Source organism: Oculina patagonica, chromosome 14, assembly GCF_052425735.1.
Source record: "Oculina patagonica isolate OP01 chromosome 14, crgOcupat, whole genome shotgun sequence".
NCBI classification, from domain to species: domain Eukaryota; kingdom Metazoa; phylum Cnidaria; class Anthozoa; order Scleractinia; family Oculinidae; genus Oculina; species Oculina patagonica.
In genome coordinates, this window is record NC_135771.1 from 18,730,382 (window position 1) to 18,746,856 (window position 16,475).

General features: G+C 38.2%; 2 protein-coding genes across 2 annotated transcripts in view; both read left to right on the top strand.

Annotated features, from left to right (window-relative positions):
• Positions 1 to 21: 21 nt before the first annotated feature.
• Positions 22 to 7,228, top strand: LOC144637583 (uncharacterized). Its single transcript, XM_078496647.1, has 9 exons — positions 22 to 61; positions 775 to 863; positions 1,475 to 1,610; positions 2,398 to 2,640; positions 3,283 to 3,490; positions 4,159 to 4,253; positions 4,558 to 4,707; positions 5,392 to 7,075; positions 7,174 to 7,228. Exons 1-9 carry the CDS (start codon positions 22 to 24, stop codon positions 7,226 to 7,228), a joined length of 2,700 nt encoding a protein of 899 aa, XP_078352773.1.
• The window catches only part of LOC144638721 (uncharacterized), a 48,512-nt gene continuing 39,191 nt past the window's right edge, over positions 7,155 to 16,475 (top strand). Inside the window, exons 1-3 of the mRNA XM_078497947.1 lie at positions 7,155 to 7,836; positions 8,947 to 8,984; positions 9,586 to 9,878. Of these exons, the coding sequence (XP_078354073.1) occupies positions 7,239 to 7,836; positions 8,947 to 8,984; positions 9,586 to 9,878 (929 nt within the window). The 5' untranslated portion in view covers positions 7,155 to 7,238. The remainder of the gene's footprint in view (positions 7,837 to 8,946; positions 8,985 to 9,585; positions 9,879 to 16,475) is intronic.

The window sequence follows — 16,475 nt, forward strand, 5'->3', positions numbered from 1 at the left end:
TGGGGGTCAGTTGTTCAAAAGATGGATTACGCTATTCACCGGATAAATTGCTCTCCAGTGGGTACGTGTTAACAAAACATACAGCGCTAGCCACCGGATAGTGATTTATCCTGTGGATAGCGTTATCCATCTTTTGAACAACAGGGGCCAGAAGGACAAACAGGCACGGCAAAATTACAGTGTAAGATTTTTGTCCACCGCTTCCAGATTTTCACCAGCAAACATTCACATTTAAAATGATTCAGTTGTCATCATTTTCTTAAAACATTAGGCGGTGCCCGTTATCTGTGAACAGTTCTTTTGATAAATGATAGAGGTAAAACTCACTATACGGACCCCGCTCTTTTATGTCCATTATACGATGTTATAACCTTTCGGAAGGGAGAGGGAAACTAAGGGCTTGTTTTTCAAACGTCATTTTTGCCTCGTGACACGAGTCGAAACCTAAAAGGCCGGGACACCCGGGAAGGAACACAAGTGGTGTTTCAACGTCTAATTGAAAGTAAAATAAAACAATTAAACATGAAAAATAAAACAAACTTTTAATTGATCGACTCCATTGCATTCTGTGCTGTCCTTTGAGTCTCTGAGTTTGGTCTAAACTGTTCTGAAATAAGTGGTAGGCAACTTTACCTATGAAAAAAAATTGTCTTTGAACATTTTACGGAAGATAAAACCTTTACTTGGGGATAGAAATCAAACCTCGTCAATAAACCTTTTAGCATTTAATTTCTAGACGTGAACATAACTGAATCTTATTTTTGACTCTTACAGATGACACAGATATGTCTTCACTGTTGCAATGGTTACACGATAATCTTCATTTTGACGTTAGCAGCAACCCAAATTACAGTCATTTACAGGTAAATTGCTTTATCTTCTCTCAAAAGGTTTGTATATTCAAAAATCAAAGGATTTCTATTTGCATGATGTGTAATTTACACCACTGAATTGTTAAGTAACTTCCATAAACCTGTAGGGAGCCTTAATTTCTTTTGGCTCTTAAATAACTACCCCTTTTCTTGGTGGCAAGTAGACCTTCTAGGTAAAGTTTGCGTCGGGCCAGTTGACCCATACAGGTGGACCCGGAGCTTTTCCCAGTTTCCGTTGCATGAAGTAACTAGGAGCCTACTCCTCATCTCCCCTGAATGGGATGCTAGTCCATCTAAGGGTTACCCCTGGCATACGATTCGCCAGTACCATACCCATTTATACACCTGGGTGGAGAGCGGCACTGTGACAGTTTATAGGTGTCTTGCCCAAGAATACAATGCAAAGACCCTAGCCAGTGCTTGAACCAGAACTACTCGATCCGAAGTCCGGTCCCCTAACCAAAACGCCATTGTTCCTGTCTGTTAATCTGACCACAAAACATAAGGTCTGTTTGTTGTCTGAAAGACCTCCAGCATTCTCGTTAAATGTTGGTTCCCCAATCCAAACATCTCATGGTTACTTGTTTTCTCTGTACATGTAGGGAGGAGGACCAATCGTTTTTACATTTACTCCAAAACTGGAACCAGCAGTTACATCAGTGTGGGCTACCTTTGAATGGTTAGGCACTATAGAACTGGAAAGATTGAGAAATGGCTCCTGGCATGGTTACTTTCCAGGTTTGTAAACTTTTCGTTATGCCTAATTTACAAAAAGTCTGAGTTTCAAAGAGTGCTACGGGTTAAAAAAAGAAAAAAAAGGAAAAAAGAAGAAAACTGTCTCCTCTGGGATTCGAACTCGCGACCTCTCGCTCCCCAGTCAGATGCCTAGACGAGTGTGCTTCTCAGACATACTTAGTCACTTTTGACGAAAATATCTTATATCAATGTAATAGACATTCCGCCGTTTATCTGTTATCATGTGCATCAAAGAAATGTTTGAATCACCTGCTGCTCATAAATTTTCACGGAATGAAAACTAAACTTTTAAACTTGGCAAAAAAAAAATACAGTCGTGACTCGAAAATTGCTATTTTAGAGCACTAAAACTATTTAAAAGCGCGTTTGGCAGCGGATGGCTCGGATGGAAATGGGTTGCAATTTGAAAACGTTGGCCAACGATGTTTCCGTGTACGTGCCTTCACAAATATCGATATTTATAGACGAAGTTTGATTTCTATCCCCAAATAAAGGTTCTGTCTTCCGTTAAATGTTCAAAGACGGTGTTGTCCATGGGTAACGTTGTCAACCACTTATTTCAGAACAGTTTAGACCAAAAAATGCGAAATCCCCGTGGTGTCATAGTCCCTTTAAGATGCATCGATCCACATGTTACACATTTTAGAGTAGTGATAGGGAAAGGCTGCTTAATCTAAAAGTAACAAGGATCACTGACCTTGCCTTGAGAACTTTACAGTATCATATTTAAGGGATTTACATCTTACTTTTTTTTTCAACTTTTGAGCAGCTTCACCAGTACCTGCTGTGATTGATGTAACACTCAGAACACTCAAGTCACAAAATGACATCCTTTTGGGAAAGACCAAAGTAACATATGGTGTAAATCTACAAAAAGTAGTATCCTGTCCAAGTGAACTTCAAAGGTTTTGTGAAAACTATCATAATATGTCTAAAAGCTTGAGTGGCAATCCTGGAACTAGTGGAGGCGGAACAGAAAATTCTGGAAATCTTGGTTTTAACCAGTACCAAGGTAAAATATAGTTGATTTAACTGATTTAAACAATATTTTTTGTCCCAATGCTCTATGGAGCATACATCTAAAAAAGGCACTGTTGGTTACCAGGTGTTGGTGTTATTGTTATCATTATTATTGTTTTAATTATTATTATTCTGACTCAGTGCACAAAGCATGCAACAACTACCGGGTATCATGTCTTCAACAGCAAAACCAGACCATGTGCATGCCATAGGTTAAGTCTGTGCTGGAATCTAGTGGCCCAGTTGGAGCCTGGGTTGGGATGAGTTGGAGCCCAGTTGGGTCACTACGCTGTGTTCTTGGGCGAGACACTTTACTCTTTTAGTGCCTCTCTCCACCCAGGTGTATAAATGAGTATTGGCGGGGGGAGGGGGGGGGGGGGGAGTTGATTCTCGCTATGGAAGCCCAGATAAGCTCCAGGCTGATAATCTGAAGTCCAGTGCACTAACCATTAATAGGCCACCAGGCCTCCCACATGTGCATGCCATATTTACAGTAAAATATTTACAGTAATAAAGAATGGCCCTGTTTGGGGAAAGTTCTGAACAACACAAACCTCATCCTTTTTTAATTAACTCCTATGTTTAGCTTGCGAAAGGTAAACTTAATCACGACCTTTTCACTCACCTTTCTTAGGATTCACACAGCAGGTCCAGATGTTATGTCTCTTGGTTTATGTAGCAGCAGAACTTGGTGCTCAGCAATTCATTGAAATTATTTTCACCTCTTCGGCGGGAAGAATTGTTTTTGACGGCTACAAGAACAATTCAACATTGCCAGAGGTTATTGCCAAGGATCATGGCAACAAGGAGACTGCAAATTACCTTGAAGAGATAACAAAAAGGTGCATTTCTTGTGACAACAGAGAAAAACCTTAAGACTATAAATTAGTAATAGTAATTGGAGTGGAGTACAATTCAGGGGGTAATCGGTGCCATTTCATATTTGTCTCCTTAAAATAACCTAGTACAATTAATCTGTACATGTAGCTCACCTTTTGCTAGTTTTGCTATGCAGTTAACATAGCATGACTTGACTAGGAGTATTGACTACTTCCACTAGATGATATTTGGTGCGATCCTAGTATGACAAGCACCATTTTAAAAGTGTATTGCCCAAAGTTACCGAAGGTGACAATGTTTGATCAGGTGCAGACCACAAGTGTGCTGGTTCTTCTTTTCTGCCTCACCACACAAAGTCTAAACAAATTCTCTTATCTTATAAATTTATCAATTGTTGACATTTACCAAATTTTTTATTTGTTCTGGTTGCATGAGCTTTACGACTTTAAGCTTAGGTGATCTTATTCACACATTACTTGCCATTTGTAATGTTCAGCGTTACATTGTTGCGTGACACGTCTACACGCCTAGCCTCATGTAGGAAAGCATGCTGGGATTAAAAAGTAATTTTACATGTGCTTTCAATATGGCCGGTGTGTTGACTGTAGTTTGACTGTGTGTTAGCTTGTGTGATTAACACCCGTGTTCTGAACATTACACCATTGCACAGATTTTCTGAGGAGAAAAGGAATGAAAAAGAATGTTCTCAGACAATAGATTGGTCAGAACTCGCAAAAGCTGCTGAGGCAGCACAAAAACAACACGGTAAGTAAACGACTTCAACATAAGCGGTATTTGAGGTAATGTCATTGTTACAACCGAGCATGCTTTTTACTGATAAATGTTGACCTCTGTAATGCTATGGCTTACGCGCCGTCAACCACCGTAATCTTTGCAATATTTTCTAATGCAGCTGTACCATAAGTTTGTTTTTATTTGTTCTCTCTTTTATTTAACAAAACTATTAAACTGTTATTAAGAAAAGTACGAGAATAATTACATGAGAAAATTTGTCCTTTGTGACATCATTAAAAGAACCAATGATTTAATTTGTCTTTTTCGCTAGCAGATATATTCGGTCACGAAGAAACTTATGAAACTGAAAAGGATGTTTCCGAAGAAACAGGCTACTTAGGAGATGTTGATACATCTTCCAGTGAATCATCCGAGCTACACAGTTCCGATTCCGAAGACGATATTTCAACAATTTCAAGCAAAGGTAATATATTTAGGTCAGAACTAGTCAAAAAATTACTCAACCTTCTTTTTGTACGTAACACGGACCGCATTCTTTTTGAATGACGAAATGTGTAAATGGTTAGCACATCATTCTTTTACTTTAACTTGGTTAACATGGAGATGAACTCGCAATGAAACAGGTAAATTAACAATATTTATGTCACACACATCGACATGATGATCCCATTTTTGCGATAGCTAGACAATGGGCATAAGTAGAAGCGCTCAACTTCTCGTTACGGAGCATATTGTAAAATGGGGGAGTTACACATAGAATTCCTTCAACACGTTACACGAAAAATTGCCTCATAAGACATCAGTATCCAAGTCGTGTATACCTGAAAACAATTTGTTGGTCAAAAGTAGTTTCCAGCAATCCTTTAAAAATGGAGACGCTCGGCTGTTTATTGTCTGCGGTCCACCAGGATCTAGAGGACCTAGAGAGACGTCAGTAGCATGATAAACGTGGCACATAAATTGGAGACTCTGGTCTACTTTTTCATCCCTGGCTAAGGGTGTACCGGTACTGAAAGAGTCCTGATCAGCTTGAAAAGCTTTATTTCCTTTGTGTAAGAAGTATGTAAAGAAGCATATCCAGCACTCAGCAGCGAAAAATATAGCCCGAGAATTCAATTAAAAGCTTAAATATTTGTTTTTATTCAAGGTCCAACGTCAGAAGTGAAAGATTCGAAGACTGAACTCATTGCTGTGAAAACACATCTTGACAATGTCGGGTCAGGCGTGAAAGAGGTGAAATCTGAAGTAGCAGATGTGAGGACGCACTTGGAAGATGTTGGGTCACACGTGAAAGATCTGAAAACTGAAGTAACAGATGTGAAGACACAGTTTGGAGATGCGGGGTCAGACGTGAAAACTGAAGAAACAAATGTGAAGACACAAGGGGAAGATGTCGGGTCAGACATGAAAGATTTGAAAACTGAAGTAACAGATGAGAAGACACTGCAAGTGGAAGATGTCCGGTCAGACATGAAAGTTCTGAAAAGTGAAGTAACAGATGAGAAGACACAAGTGGAAGATGTCGGGTCAGACATGAAAGTTCTGAAAAGTGAAGTAACAGATGAGAAGATACTGCAAGTGGAAGATGTCGGGTCAGACGTGAAAGATGTGAAAACTGAAGAAACAGATATGATGACGCAAGTTGAGGATGCCGGGTCACACGTGAAAAACGTGAAACCTGAAGTAACAGATGTGAAGACACACATGAAAGATGTCGGGTCAGACGTGAAAGACGTGACAACTGAAATAACAGATGTGAAAACACAAGTGGAAGATGTCGGGTCAGACGTGAAAGATGTGAAAACTAAAGTATCAGATCTAAAGACACAAGAGGAAGATGTCGGGTCAGACGTGAAAGATGTGAAAACACAAGTGGAAGATGTCGGGTCAGACGTGAAAGATCTGAAAACTGAAGTAACAGATGTGAAAACACAAGTGGAAGATGTTGGGTCAGACGTGAAAGATCTGAAAACTGAAGTAACAGATGTGAAAACACAAGTGGAAGATGTCGTGTCACACATGAAAAACGTGAAACCTGAAGAAACAGATGTGAAGACACAAGAGGAAGATGTCGGGTCACACATCAAAAACGTGAAACCTGAAGTAACAGATTTGAAGACACACATGGAAGATGTCGGGTCAGACGTGAAAGACGTGAAAACTGAAGTAACAGATATGGAGACGCAAGTGGAAGATGTCGGGTCACACATGAAAGACGTGAAAACTGAAGTAACAGATGTGAAGACACAAGTGGAAGATGTCGGGTCAGACGTGAAAGATCTGAAAACTGAAGTAACAGCTGTGAAGACACAAGTGGAAGATGTCGGGTCAGACGTGAAAGATGTGAAAACTAAAGTATCAGATCTAAATACACAAGTGGAAGATATCGGGTCAGATGTGAAAGATGTGAAAACTAAAGTATCAGATCTAAAGACACAAGTGGAAGATGTCGGGTCAGACGTGAAAGATCTGAAAACTGAAGTAACAGATGAGAAGACACAAGTGGAAGATGTCGGGTCAGACGTGAAAGATGTGCAAACTGAAGAAACAGATGTGAAAACACAAGTGGAAGACATCAGGTCACACATGAAAAACGTGAAACCTGAAGAAACAGATGTGAAGACACACATGGAAGAAGTCGGGTCAGACGTGAAAGACGTGAAAACTGAAGTAACAGATGTGAAGACACAAGTGGAAGATGTCGGGTCAGACGTGAAAGATCTGAAAACTAAAGTAACAGATATGGAGACGCAAGTTAAAGATATCGGGTCAGACGTGAAAGATGTGAAACCTGAAGCAACAGCTGTGAAGACACAAGTGGAAGATGTCGGGTCAGACGTGAAAGATCTGAAAACTAAAGTAACAGATATGAAGACGCAAGTAAAAGATGTCGGGTCACACATAAAAGACGTGAAAACTGAAGTAACAGATGTGAAGACACAAGTGGTAGATGTCGGGTCAGACGTGAAAGATCTGAAAACTAAAGTGACAGATATGGAGACGCAAGTGGAAGATGTTGGATCAGACGTGAAAGATCTAAAAACTGAAGTAACATATGTGAAGAAGCAAATGGGAAATGTCGGGTCAGACGTGAAAGATCTGAAAACTAAAATAACAGATGTGAAGACACAAGTGGAAGATATCGGGTCAGACGTGAAAGATCTGAAAACTGATGTAACAGATGCGAAGAAGCAAATGGGAGATGTCGGGTCACACGTAAGAGATGTAAAAACTAAAGCATCAGATCTAAAGACACAAGTGGAAGATGTCGGGTCAAACGTGAAAGATGTGAAAACTGAAGTAACAGATGTGAAGACACAAGTGGAAGATGTTGGATCAGACGTGAAAGATCTGAAAACTGAAGTAACAGATGTGAAGAGACAAGTGAAAGATGTCGGGTCAGACGTGAAAGATCTGAAAACTGATGTAACAGATGTGAAGACACACATGAAAGATGTCTGGTCAGACGTGAAATATGTGAAAACGGAAGTAACAGATGTGAAAAAACAAGTGGAAGATGTCAGGTCAGACGTGAAAGATGTGAAAACGGAAGAAACAGATGTCCAGAGACAAGTTGAAGATGTCGGGTCAGGTATGAAAAATCGAGATTTTAGAGGTCAATTTCCTGCCAAGGCTAACAAAGGTAACTTTCTTAAGCGACAAACGTTGCTCATATTTAAAGGTGCGAATCATGTCCTTACACCAGCAAAAAGGATATTTCTGAAGAAGGTCCTACAGAAAGGACATTAGTTTAACCAGTGAAACCTCAGATTTTCAGTTTTCATCGGCTGTCTTCGGAATTGTGGAATTTTCCAACGAATGTTTCTAAGAAAATAGGCTATTTAGGATATGTTGACACATCTTGTCGTTGGTTACCGAGGCCCCTTTCAGCAGTTTTGATAGTTTTCTTTGTCAACCACAGTATATATTTGAAAAACTTTATTACCTCACAACCCCAAATTTGCTATTTTGGACAAGTGTTGATCGGTCACACATTTTTAGCAAGAATGCTCATCTTCAGGGCTCGATAAAAACCGATTAAGGACACGTGACGCGCTTTTTGGAACATCATTATGAGTTGTCATGAAAACCTATCAAGGAAAGTTTGAATTTCAATAATATGAAATAAAAAAGAGGCTGAAAATTTCCTTGCATACACACTTCAAGGAGTTTTGCATGACACAAACATTCATTAGCACGAATAAAGTCTCATTTTAATGGAAAACAACATTCTTCGTTATACCTTATTGTTTATTAATGTCTTTTTCTTCAATTACGTTCGTTAATCCTCAGTATGTAACTCAGTAGATAATCGGGGTTTAACTAACACAGAATATAGATTTAAATAAACTGCGAAATATGAGAACATTTTGGAACGTTGCAGTTTTTATGCTTTCTTCCTTCTGGGACATGCATATATAATTTCCTCTTGCTAGACCTTTTAACGTTTATATATCACGAATCTGCAACCAAAGGGTACTTGTTATCCTTGTGCGCGTCTTCGAACACCTTATTACATTATTTCACAATGCTCGTTCGAATTGCAATTCCTGCAATAAAGATTGTTTTTTATTCTAGTATCTGAGTAAAGGGTTCTTGGAAGATCGTGTGAATTGATAGGAATTGATAGGAAAGGATTAAATATCCGAACTGTTTAGTCTAAGTCGTTAATTTTCCTTGCCATTTTCGTTCTTTGTTGCAGAGGTGAAAGACACCTGTCCTTCGTCAGGCTCTGAGGAGGTAATCATAAAGTACTATGGTTTAAATGTTGATTTGTAGCCTGCGAATATAGCCGCCTCCCTTGACAATCCCAGCAATGTCTTGTTACGTTTATATCACAAGGTGCTGCCGAGTATCTGAAGCTCCGATTCTCTTAATCTATTAAATTTAATCTAATGTCTATCAGAAATTTTAGTTTTCAATGGGAAAATAAGTATCTTATCACATATAAAGACACGCATTACACATTAATTTATTTTGTATTTTCCTTGCGAAATATAAATTATTTTTCGAAAAAGTTAATAAACATGAAGTGAATTAAGCTGATTTCACCGCCCTCTCCACCACTGTTGGCAATGAATCAGTTCTTACTTTATTACATCGATAATTTTAATCAGAGGTGATGGCAGCTACACCCCACTCAACAATTTAATAATAAGATGTGGTTGCAATTACAAAATAATCATTTGTCGATTTATTTAACTGAATTGAAATTATTTAATGACATTCATAATATAACGATCTGCAACCTTCAATAGCAGATTACCTCAACCTTTTAGGAGTAAACGGTTGTTAGCAGGAAAGCAAACTCTGTCTTACAACTGAAAGTTTTGCGTTTCAGAAATCACTTACATATATTACGAGCCTGTCAATGGGACAGCCAGATGGTGCGGCAGTTAAAGTCAAGAGATCCCAAGATGGTTTTTTTTCTAAAACTGTCATATTGCTTAAGAAGAATGATTGTCAAAGAAGTAAAGACAAAGTATATATTCCAAACACTATTGAAATGGCAAAAATCAAAAAGCCGAATACAGGACAGTATAAAACAAAGGTCCAGTTTTCCAAAGAAATGTCAGAAGAGATGGTGAGGCAGAAACTCCAGGAGACTTTTACCACCTTTAACTTAAATGGAAGGTAAGAAAATTTCCATTTAGGTGGGGGGGGGGACCTGCAATTAACTGCAATTTACAAGCATTTACAGATCCTATTATTTCAGAGCAGTAGCAATACTGTTAATTATTTTATGTTTTCTTCTATGTAGGGTTTCTTGTGCAGCTGTAAGTCAGGACAGTGTCACTTTTCAGTTTTATGGAACTCCACGTATATGGGATGGAAAGACTATTAGAGAAAGGTTAAAAGGCAATTCAGTCCTCTACATTGTTATGGAGGATGATCAGGTTTGTCTGAAATGTTCCGATCTTAAGTGCTGACACGACATGTTTTATGTTTTTCACACTGAATTTGTTTTTCATTCTTCTGGAATTAGCTTACAGATAAAGTTTCATTTATATGTGATGTTTTATTCTCAAAAATTTTCTTCACCCTCAATGAAGCACAAGGAAGATGCAAACTTTAGTATGTTTTATACTTTTATGCACATTGCTGTTTTCAGTACCACCTGAAGCTTGAACTCAAAAAGTATTTACCGGTTTTGCTGTGGTTTCAACAGTGTGATTTGTTCTTTACTTTTTGAAAAATGTCTTTCGAGCAATTAACCCTTATCATGCTAAGCACGGATTGTTCCGGGATTTAAAGGAATGGCCATTCTGCCACTTATGACGTCACCAATTTACACGTCAGCAGATTTTTGTGATTTGCATCTTATAGAGCTTGGATAGATCTTTCCACAGGACTGTCCATCTTCAATATTGACTGCATTCCGACAGAGCTAATCGAAAAAAACGCGATCAGTTTTTGGTGTAAAATTGGTGCTAAAACAGGCCAAAATACCCGTACTTGATCATGATCTCCTTTCCAGGGTTTTCCATTGATTCAGATCAAAACTTTTCAGGCCAGTAGAAGGGGAGCACAGAGTAAAAGATAGAGAAAATAAGAAAGCAGAGAAAAACGAAAAGGAAAGGAGCAAGGAAAAAAATCGGAAAGGTTCAGCCAAAAAAAAAAAAAAAAACGTCCAAATTTTGGCTTATGCGCATGCACCAAAGTAAAATATTGTACATTTTTACATGGAAATTTCATCAAAATCTTCCTGCATTTTCAGAAAGTGCATTTTTAGCAAATTTAGAGAACTTTTGGACCGTAAAAAAAATGCGTTTTTAGGAATAATTTCAGCATATTAAGGGTTAAAACCACAACTTTCTTAAATTAAAGTGAAATAGTTGGCTTTATTATTAAAAGCAAAACAACTACCATCGATATAGCCGTGAAAAACAAAAGTATTGCAAGGAAAACAAGTGTCTTGTTACAAGCAAATAACAATGGTGTAACGGTTGCAAAGGTAAGCGTAGGGAACTCCCGGGAAGGAACACAAGTGGGTTTTGGTGGAGTCCCACTTAAAAGTATCTGAAAATTTAAGTTGAAATATTTGAGAATGCCACTAAATTCGCTTCGTGCTTGTTTATTCTCGCGGGAACAGTTCTAATTGAAACTACACTCCTACCTGAAAAACAGATCTCAAGTTACCGTTCGCAAATAAACATAAAAATATTTCATATTATTTTTTTCTTTGTTCGTGAGCGGGCGGTATTCTACAAATCCTGCGATCTGATTGGTTCCGGGAGCGGGCGGTATTCTCCAATCCGGCCCGCTCACAGCGGGCGGTATCCGTTGCGAGATGAATTGTCGAGTGTGTTTTCCGCGCGAAATCATTTGCAGCGTTGTACGAGCGAACACATGAAAGATTTGTTCTGCAAAACCGAAATAGCTGCTCACCAATCGTTGTAAATGCAAAAGGACAATATAGAAGTGGAATTAAAGGCCTAGAAGTTCTTCCAAAGGCGAGTATTCATTTCTTTATCGACAAAGTCGAGTTCTAGTTTCGTAGTTTGTGGTTGTTTGTACATTTCGCAATCATTTTAACGCTATTGCGGTAAGCTGCACCGGTTTTTAACTTCAATTTTGGGTAACAACTGCCTTTTATCGGCCACTTTTTTGCCAAAACAAAACACTAGTTGACATCATTCAAGAAAATGAGATTCTTTAATTAAAAACAGTCAAAATAAATCTTGCAATATTGTGCCGTACGTCCAAACTACGCATTTCATTCAGTTTCACTTTCGCACTGTTTATCGCAAAGAAATTAACGCAAATTAACGCAAAGTTTATTAATTCGTTAAATACAAGTGTGTATAGCTATACCGAAACTGTCTTTCAGTTAGATAGTATTTTTAAGTCAGAGAAATTAACATCCAACGAACAGAGTTCCTTTCAACATTCATCGGGGAAGCCGATAAAAGCCGATAAAAGTGTTATGCTTTGGCTCGATTTTACATTTATGTTATATTTACTACTTCAATTTCTTTTATATAATTATTGAACCTCTTCAATGTAAATTTAATATGTTGGACCTTTTTGTGAGTACGGTTCATTTAAGCGAAGCGATTTTATTCCGAATTAAATAACAAATAGCATTTAACTAATTACAATCTTGCCAATCCGTCGATCGACTCAACATTGAAATGACGCGCGAATACAAAGATTTTGTGACACAGTCTTTCTAGGTTTCTTTTAAAGACAAACTGAAAATAGGATAAAAATAAAAACGTTATTCACCAGCCTTGGTTGGTCCGTATTGGGAAAAACTGTACCCTCGGTCTTGGAACGGTATCCAAGACCTTGGGCATAGTTTTTCCCAATACGGACCTCCCGGCTGGTGAATAACCTATATTTATTTTTTTCTCAGCGCGCGAGCGGGCAAGATGAACCGAATCCTGCAATCTGATTGGTTCCGGGAGCGGGCGGAATTTTCCGATCTTGACCGCGGTCAACGGAACGGGATGCATCCCCGGTGAAATCAGTTTGCAGCGCGAGTCGAACGAACACATGAAAGTTTTGCTCTCCAAAATCGAAATAGCTGTTCACCAACCGTTGTAAATTTGAAAGGACTGAAAAGCAGTGGAATTAAAGGCCTCAAAAGTTCTTCAAAAGGCGAGTATTTATTTATTTCTCAACAAAGTCGAGTTGTAGTTTACCGTTCGTAGTTTGCCGTTGTTTTGTGCATGCATTTCGCAATGATTTTCACGCCATTGCGGTAAACTTCACCGGTTTTTAGACTTCCTCCAAGAGTTAAACTGCCTTGTTTATCGGTCACTTTTCGCTAAAAACAGAGCACTATTTGCCATCATTCAATGAAATGAGATTCTTTGATTAAAAACGGACAAATTAATTATCACAATATTGTGCCGTACATAGACACTACGCATATCATTCAGTTTGGCACTGTTTATCAGAATAAACTTCTGCTAGGAATTAATGTGTTCAATACAAGTGTGAATAGCTTGTAAAACTGCTTTTCAGTCAAAGAGTACTTTTGAGTCAAGAGAAATAGGATTAACACCCTACGAGCAGAGTTTCTTTCAAGACTTTTCAAAACATTTATCGGCAATTGTTCGGGAAGCCGAAATCGATTTAAATGTGTTAGTTTTCTGTCTTATGTGTGCTATATTTATGATTTTTTTGCTTTTCTTGATTCTCTGCAGTGTAAATTAAATATGCTGAACCGTTCTTGAGTATGGTTCATTTTAAATGAAGCTATTTTATTCCGAAATAAAGAGCAAACAGAATTCTTCACTCTTGCTCGTCGATCGAGTCGGACATAACATTAAAGTCATATCCGCGCGTATACAAACAAAAATTTTGCGACGCATTTTTTCTCGGTTTCTTTTCCAAACAAATAAAAGTAGGAAAAAAATAAAAACGTTATTTGCCGGCCTAGGTCGGTCCGTATTGGGAAAAACTGTACCCTCGGTCTTGAGCACGGCCAAGACCTCGGGCACAGTTTTTCCCAATACGGACCTCCCGGCCGGCAAATAACATATATATATTTGCTTGGAGCAGAAACAAATGGATTTTAATGCACATTTTCCTTGGTCAGAACTGTTACAACAAAGATTTTGTTTTGTTCACAACAGAAATCAGTTCATTCAATTAACAATCAAACTAATTTAATTATCAAATTGTTACGAAATGGCACGTTCTTGTTCTGTTGCCGCTATCGATCGTCATTCATTCGATTTTAACTCAAAAACATACCGACTAGTCTTTAAAAGGTGACCTTATATCTCCCAATCTGAAAACTATTTCTTGGATTTATCGATAATATCTGTGTTACAATTGGTTTTATTACTTAAAGCAAAACAACTTCCATCGATGTCGCTCTGTTTCCCAAAGAAATGTATCAAGTTACATATGTTTTCGACAAAACAAGTGTTGCGTTACATACGTTAAGGAAAAGTATCACGTTTGCTGTTTCAACGTCTAAGAAATTTTTCTGTTTTTTTTTTAGCTGGCAAAGTTTGAAAACTTTTCCCAAGTGCGACCCATACCTAACTGAAAATCAAACCAACGAAAGTTAAATGTTTTCTAAACCTAACGCCATGTGATTTTGTAAAAGATATTTGCCGTCGGATTCCCATACAAAAACTGTAATTTCTGCCCGCTTTGCCTACTCGTCAAGATGGCGTCGAAAACTGTGATAAGGCCTATTTAATGGAAAAACATTGCCCTCTTTTGAGAGTAACTAATGTGCGAGCCTGCGAGCCGGAGCCACGAGCTGCGAGCGTCTTTTTGCGAGCCACTATTTTTCTGCCATTTGTTTTCCATTTTAACCAAAATTTAAATGCAAATTCACCCATAAACAATCAAAGTATTATTTTTAAATTATACGCGTACAACTTGCAGGTCCTTGCATTTTACCGCAAAACCGGATCGCGTGACATGCTACGATGAAGTCCAGTGTAAATAGTGTCGCATCTTCGGTTGTTGCGAATGCCAATAAGTACACGGCTAGTTTCCGCAAACTTCACTATTTATTTCTCTAATAGTATTTTCCTGATCACACCCGATTTCGCTCTCTGATAGAATGAACAATAGTTAGCTCAGTTTTCCCTTATCACTGACGCGCGACACACCCTAATACGTAGACAGCGATGACTGATTACATGGTTCTATTGTCTACATCAAAATCATTAGAAATCAAAATATTACATAACCTGATAACGCAAATCTCTTATCGTACTATAATTTATGTCACGCAATACAACTGAAAATATCTCAACACGGTACCAAGCTGGGTCGCGACTTTTTTTCTTTTTTTTTTCGCTTTAAACGCTATAAACTTGTCTAAAGGAAATGAGGTGATTAAAGTCGTAAGCCTGCCCGCACCCCTAGGTAGTCAGTTTTTGATTCCGAAAGTTAATTAAATATTTCTTGGAGTACTTCGAACTATTTATGCCGAATGCGTGCGAAAAAACAACTGGTCAATGAATTTCATTTTATTTCATGTTGTTTAATTGCCCGAGGCCTATTCATTTCACAATGTCTAAAAGCCGAAAGCAATGCAATTGTTGAAAAGACTTCGCGATAATTAGTATTAGTAATCAAATGGTGACGAGTGAAATTAGGCAATAATTTCACGCGCGTTTTGTCAAAAAGCTTATAATTTCCCGAGCCTTTAGGCGAGGGAAATTATTAGCATTTTGACAAAATGCAAGTGAAATTATTTCCTAATTTAACAAGTATACCATTTGATTACATTTTAATATCATAGGCGACAAATTACGCTTGCAATCGTAGGTTTTTGACGCTCAAAAATCCGCTCGATGCCATTTATGTAATTGGCTTAAATCTGGAAGTCGTTTGGACGTTTTGAAATATAAAATATCATCAAAAGTTTTATTACATGGCCAAGGCTAGCTGGCTAAGATGAAATTCAAGCGAAAATGTACAAAGTTTAAGCTTTAAAACATCTTTTATTACGGACGCCATCTTGCCGCTAACAACGTTGCCATGGCAATTTTATAATTTCACATGTGAAATTATTGCCAACGAGACAGCCGAGCCAAGAGGTGAGGCTGTCGAGGCGGCAGAATCATAGAGCCGTGTGCGTATGAGTGTATAGGCAGAGAAAATCTTACGTTCTGCGTAAGAGACTTTTTTTTTACCATATTTGGGTTTAAGTAAACCCCATATTTGGGTTGTATTGTTCTTCCGAACTGGTTCCCAGTCTCTCACTCCTTGCTAGAGAGCAAATGACCAAAATGGCGTCCACGCGGCTCGCTGTTAAAATTTTCAATGTGGTCATTCATCCCTTTACCGATAAATACACCTTTAGGGAACTATAAATCGAAAGAGAATACCCTACAGAATATTCGACCGCCGAAAAAATAAACATCCAGGTCTTCAAAGCGATGAAATAATCTTTCGACTTTGGAGTCCTTTAACTAGTTTACGATCGAAGAGAGAGACATGAAAATCAAAACGGACTGTTGACTTCAAATAGAGTTTTCTTGACTTATGAGAATGCTGAAGTCGGGTAAATGCTTCCTTTTAGTGTTGATTGTGTTTATAGTAATTTTTGACCCGATGATTCATTCCAAATCAAATACCGTTTATATTTTATTTGGCACGCATTTTCGCTCCGCGTAGGAATAACATCAAGTCAAAGCGACGCTCACTAAAATTACTGCATGTCATACACACAAGGAAGTCAAAAGTTGTTTGCTTCTAACGGCAAATGTAATGTTAACTTGAATAAAAATTTTGTCTCCAAATAAT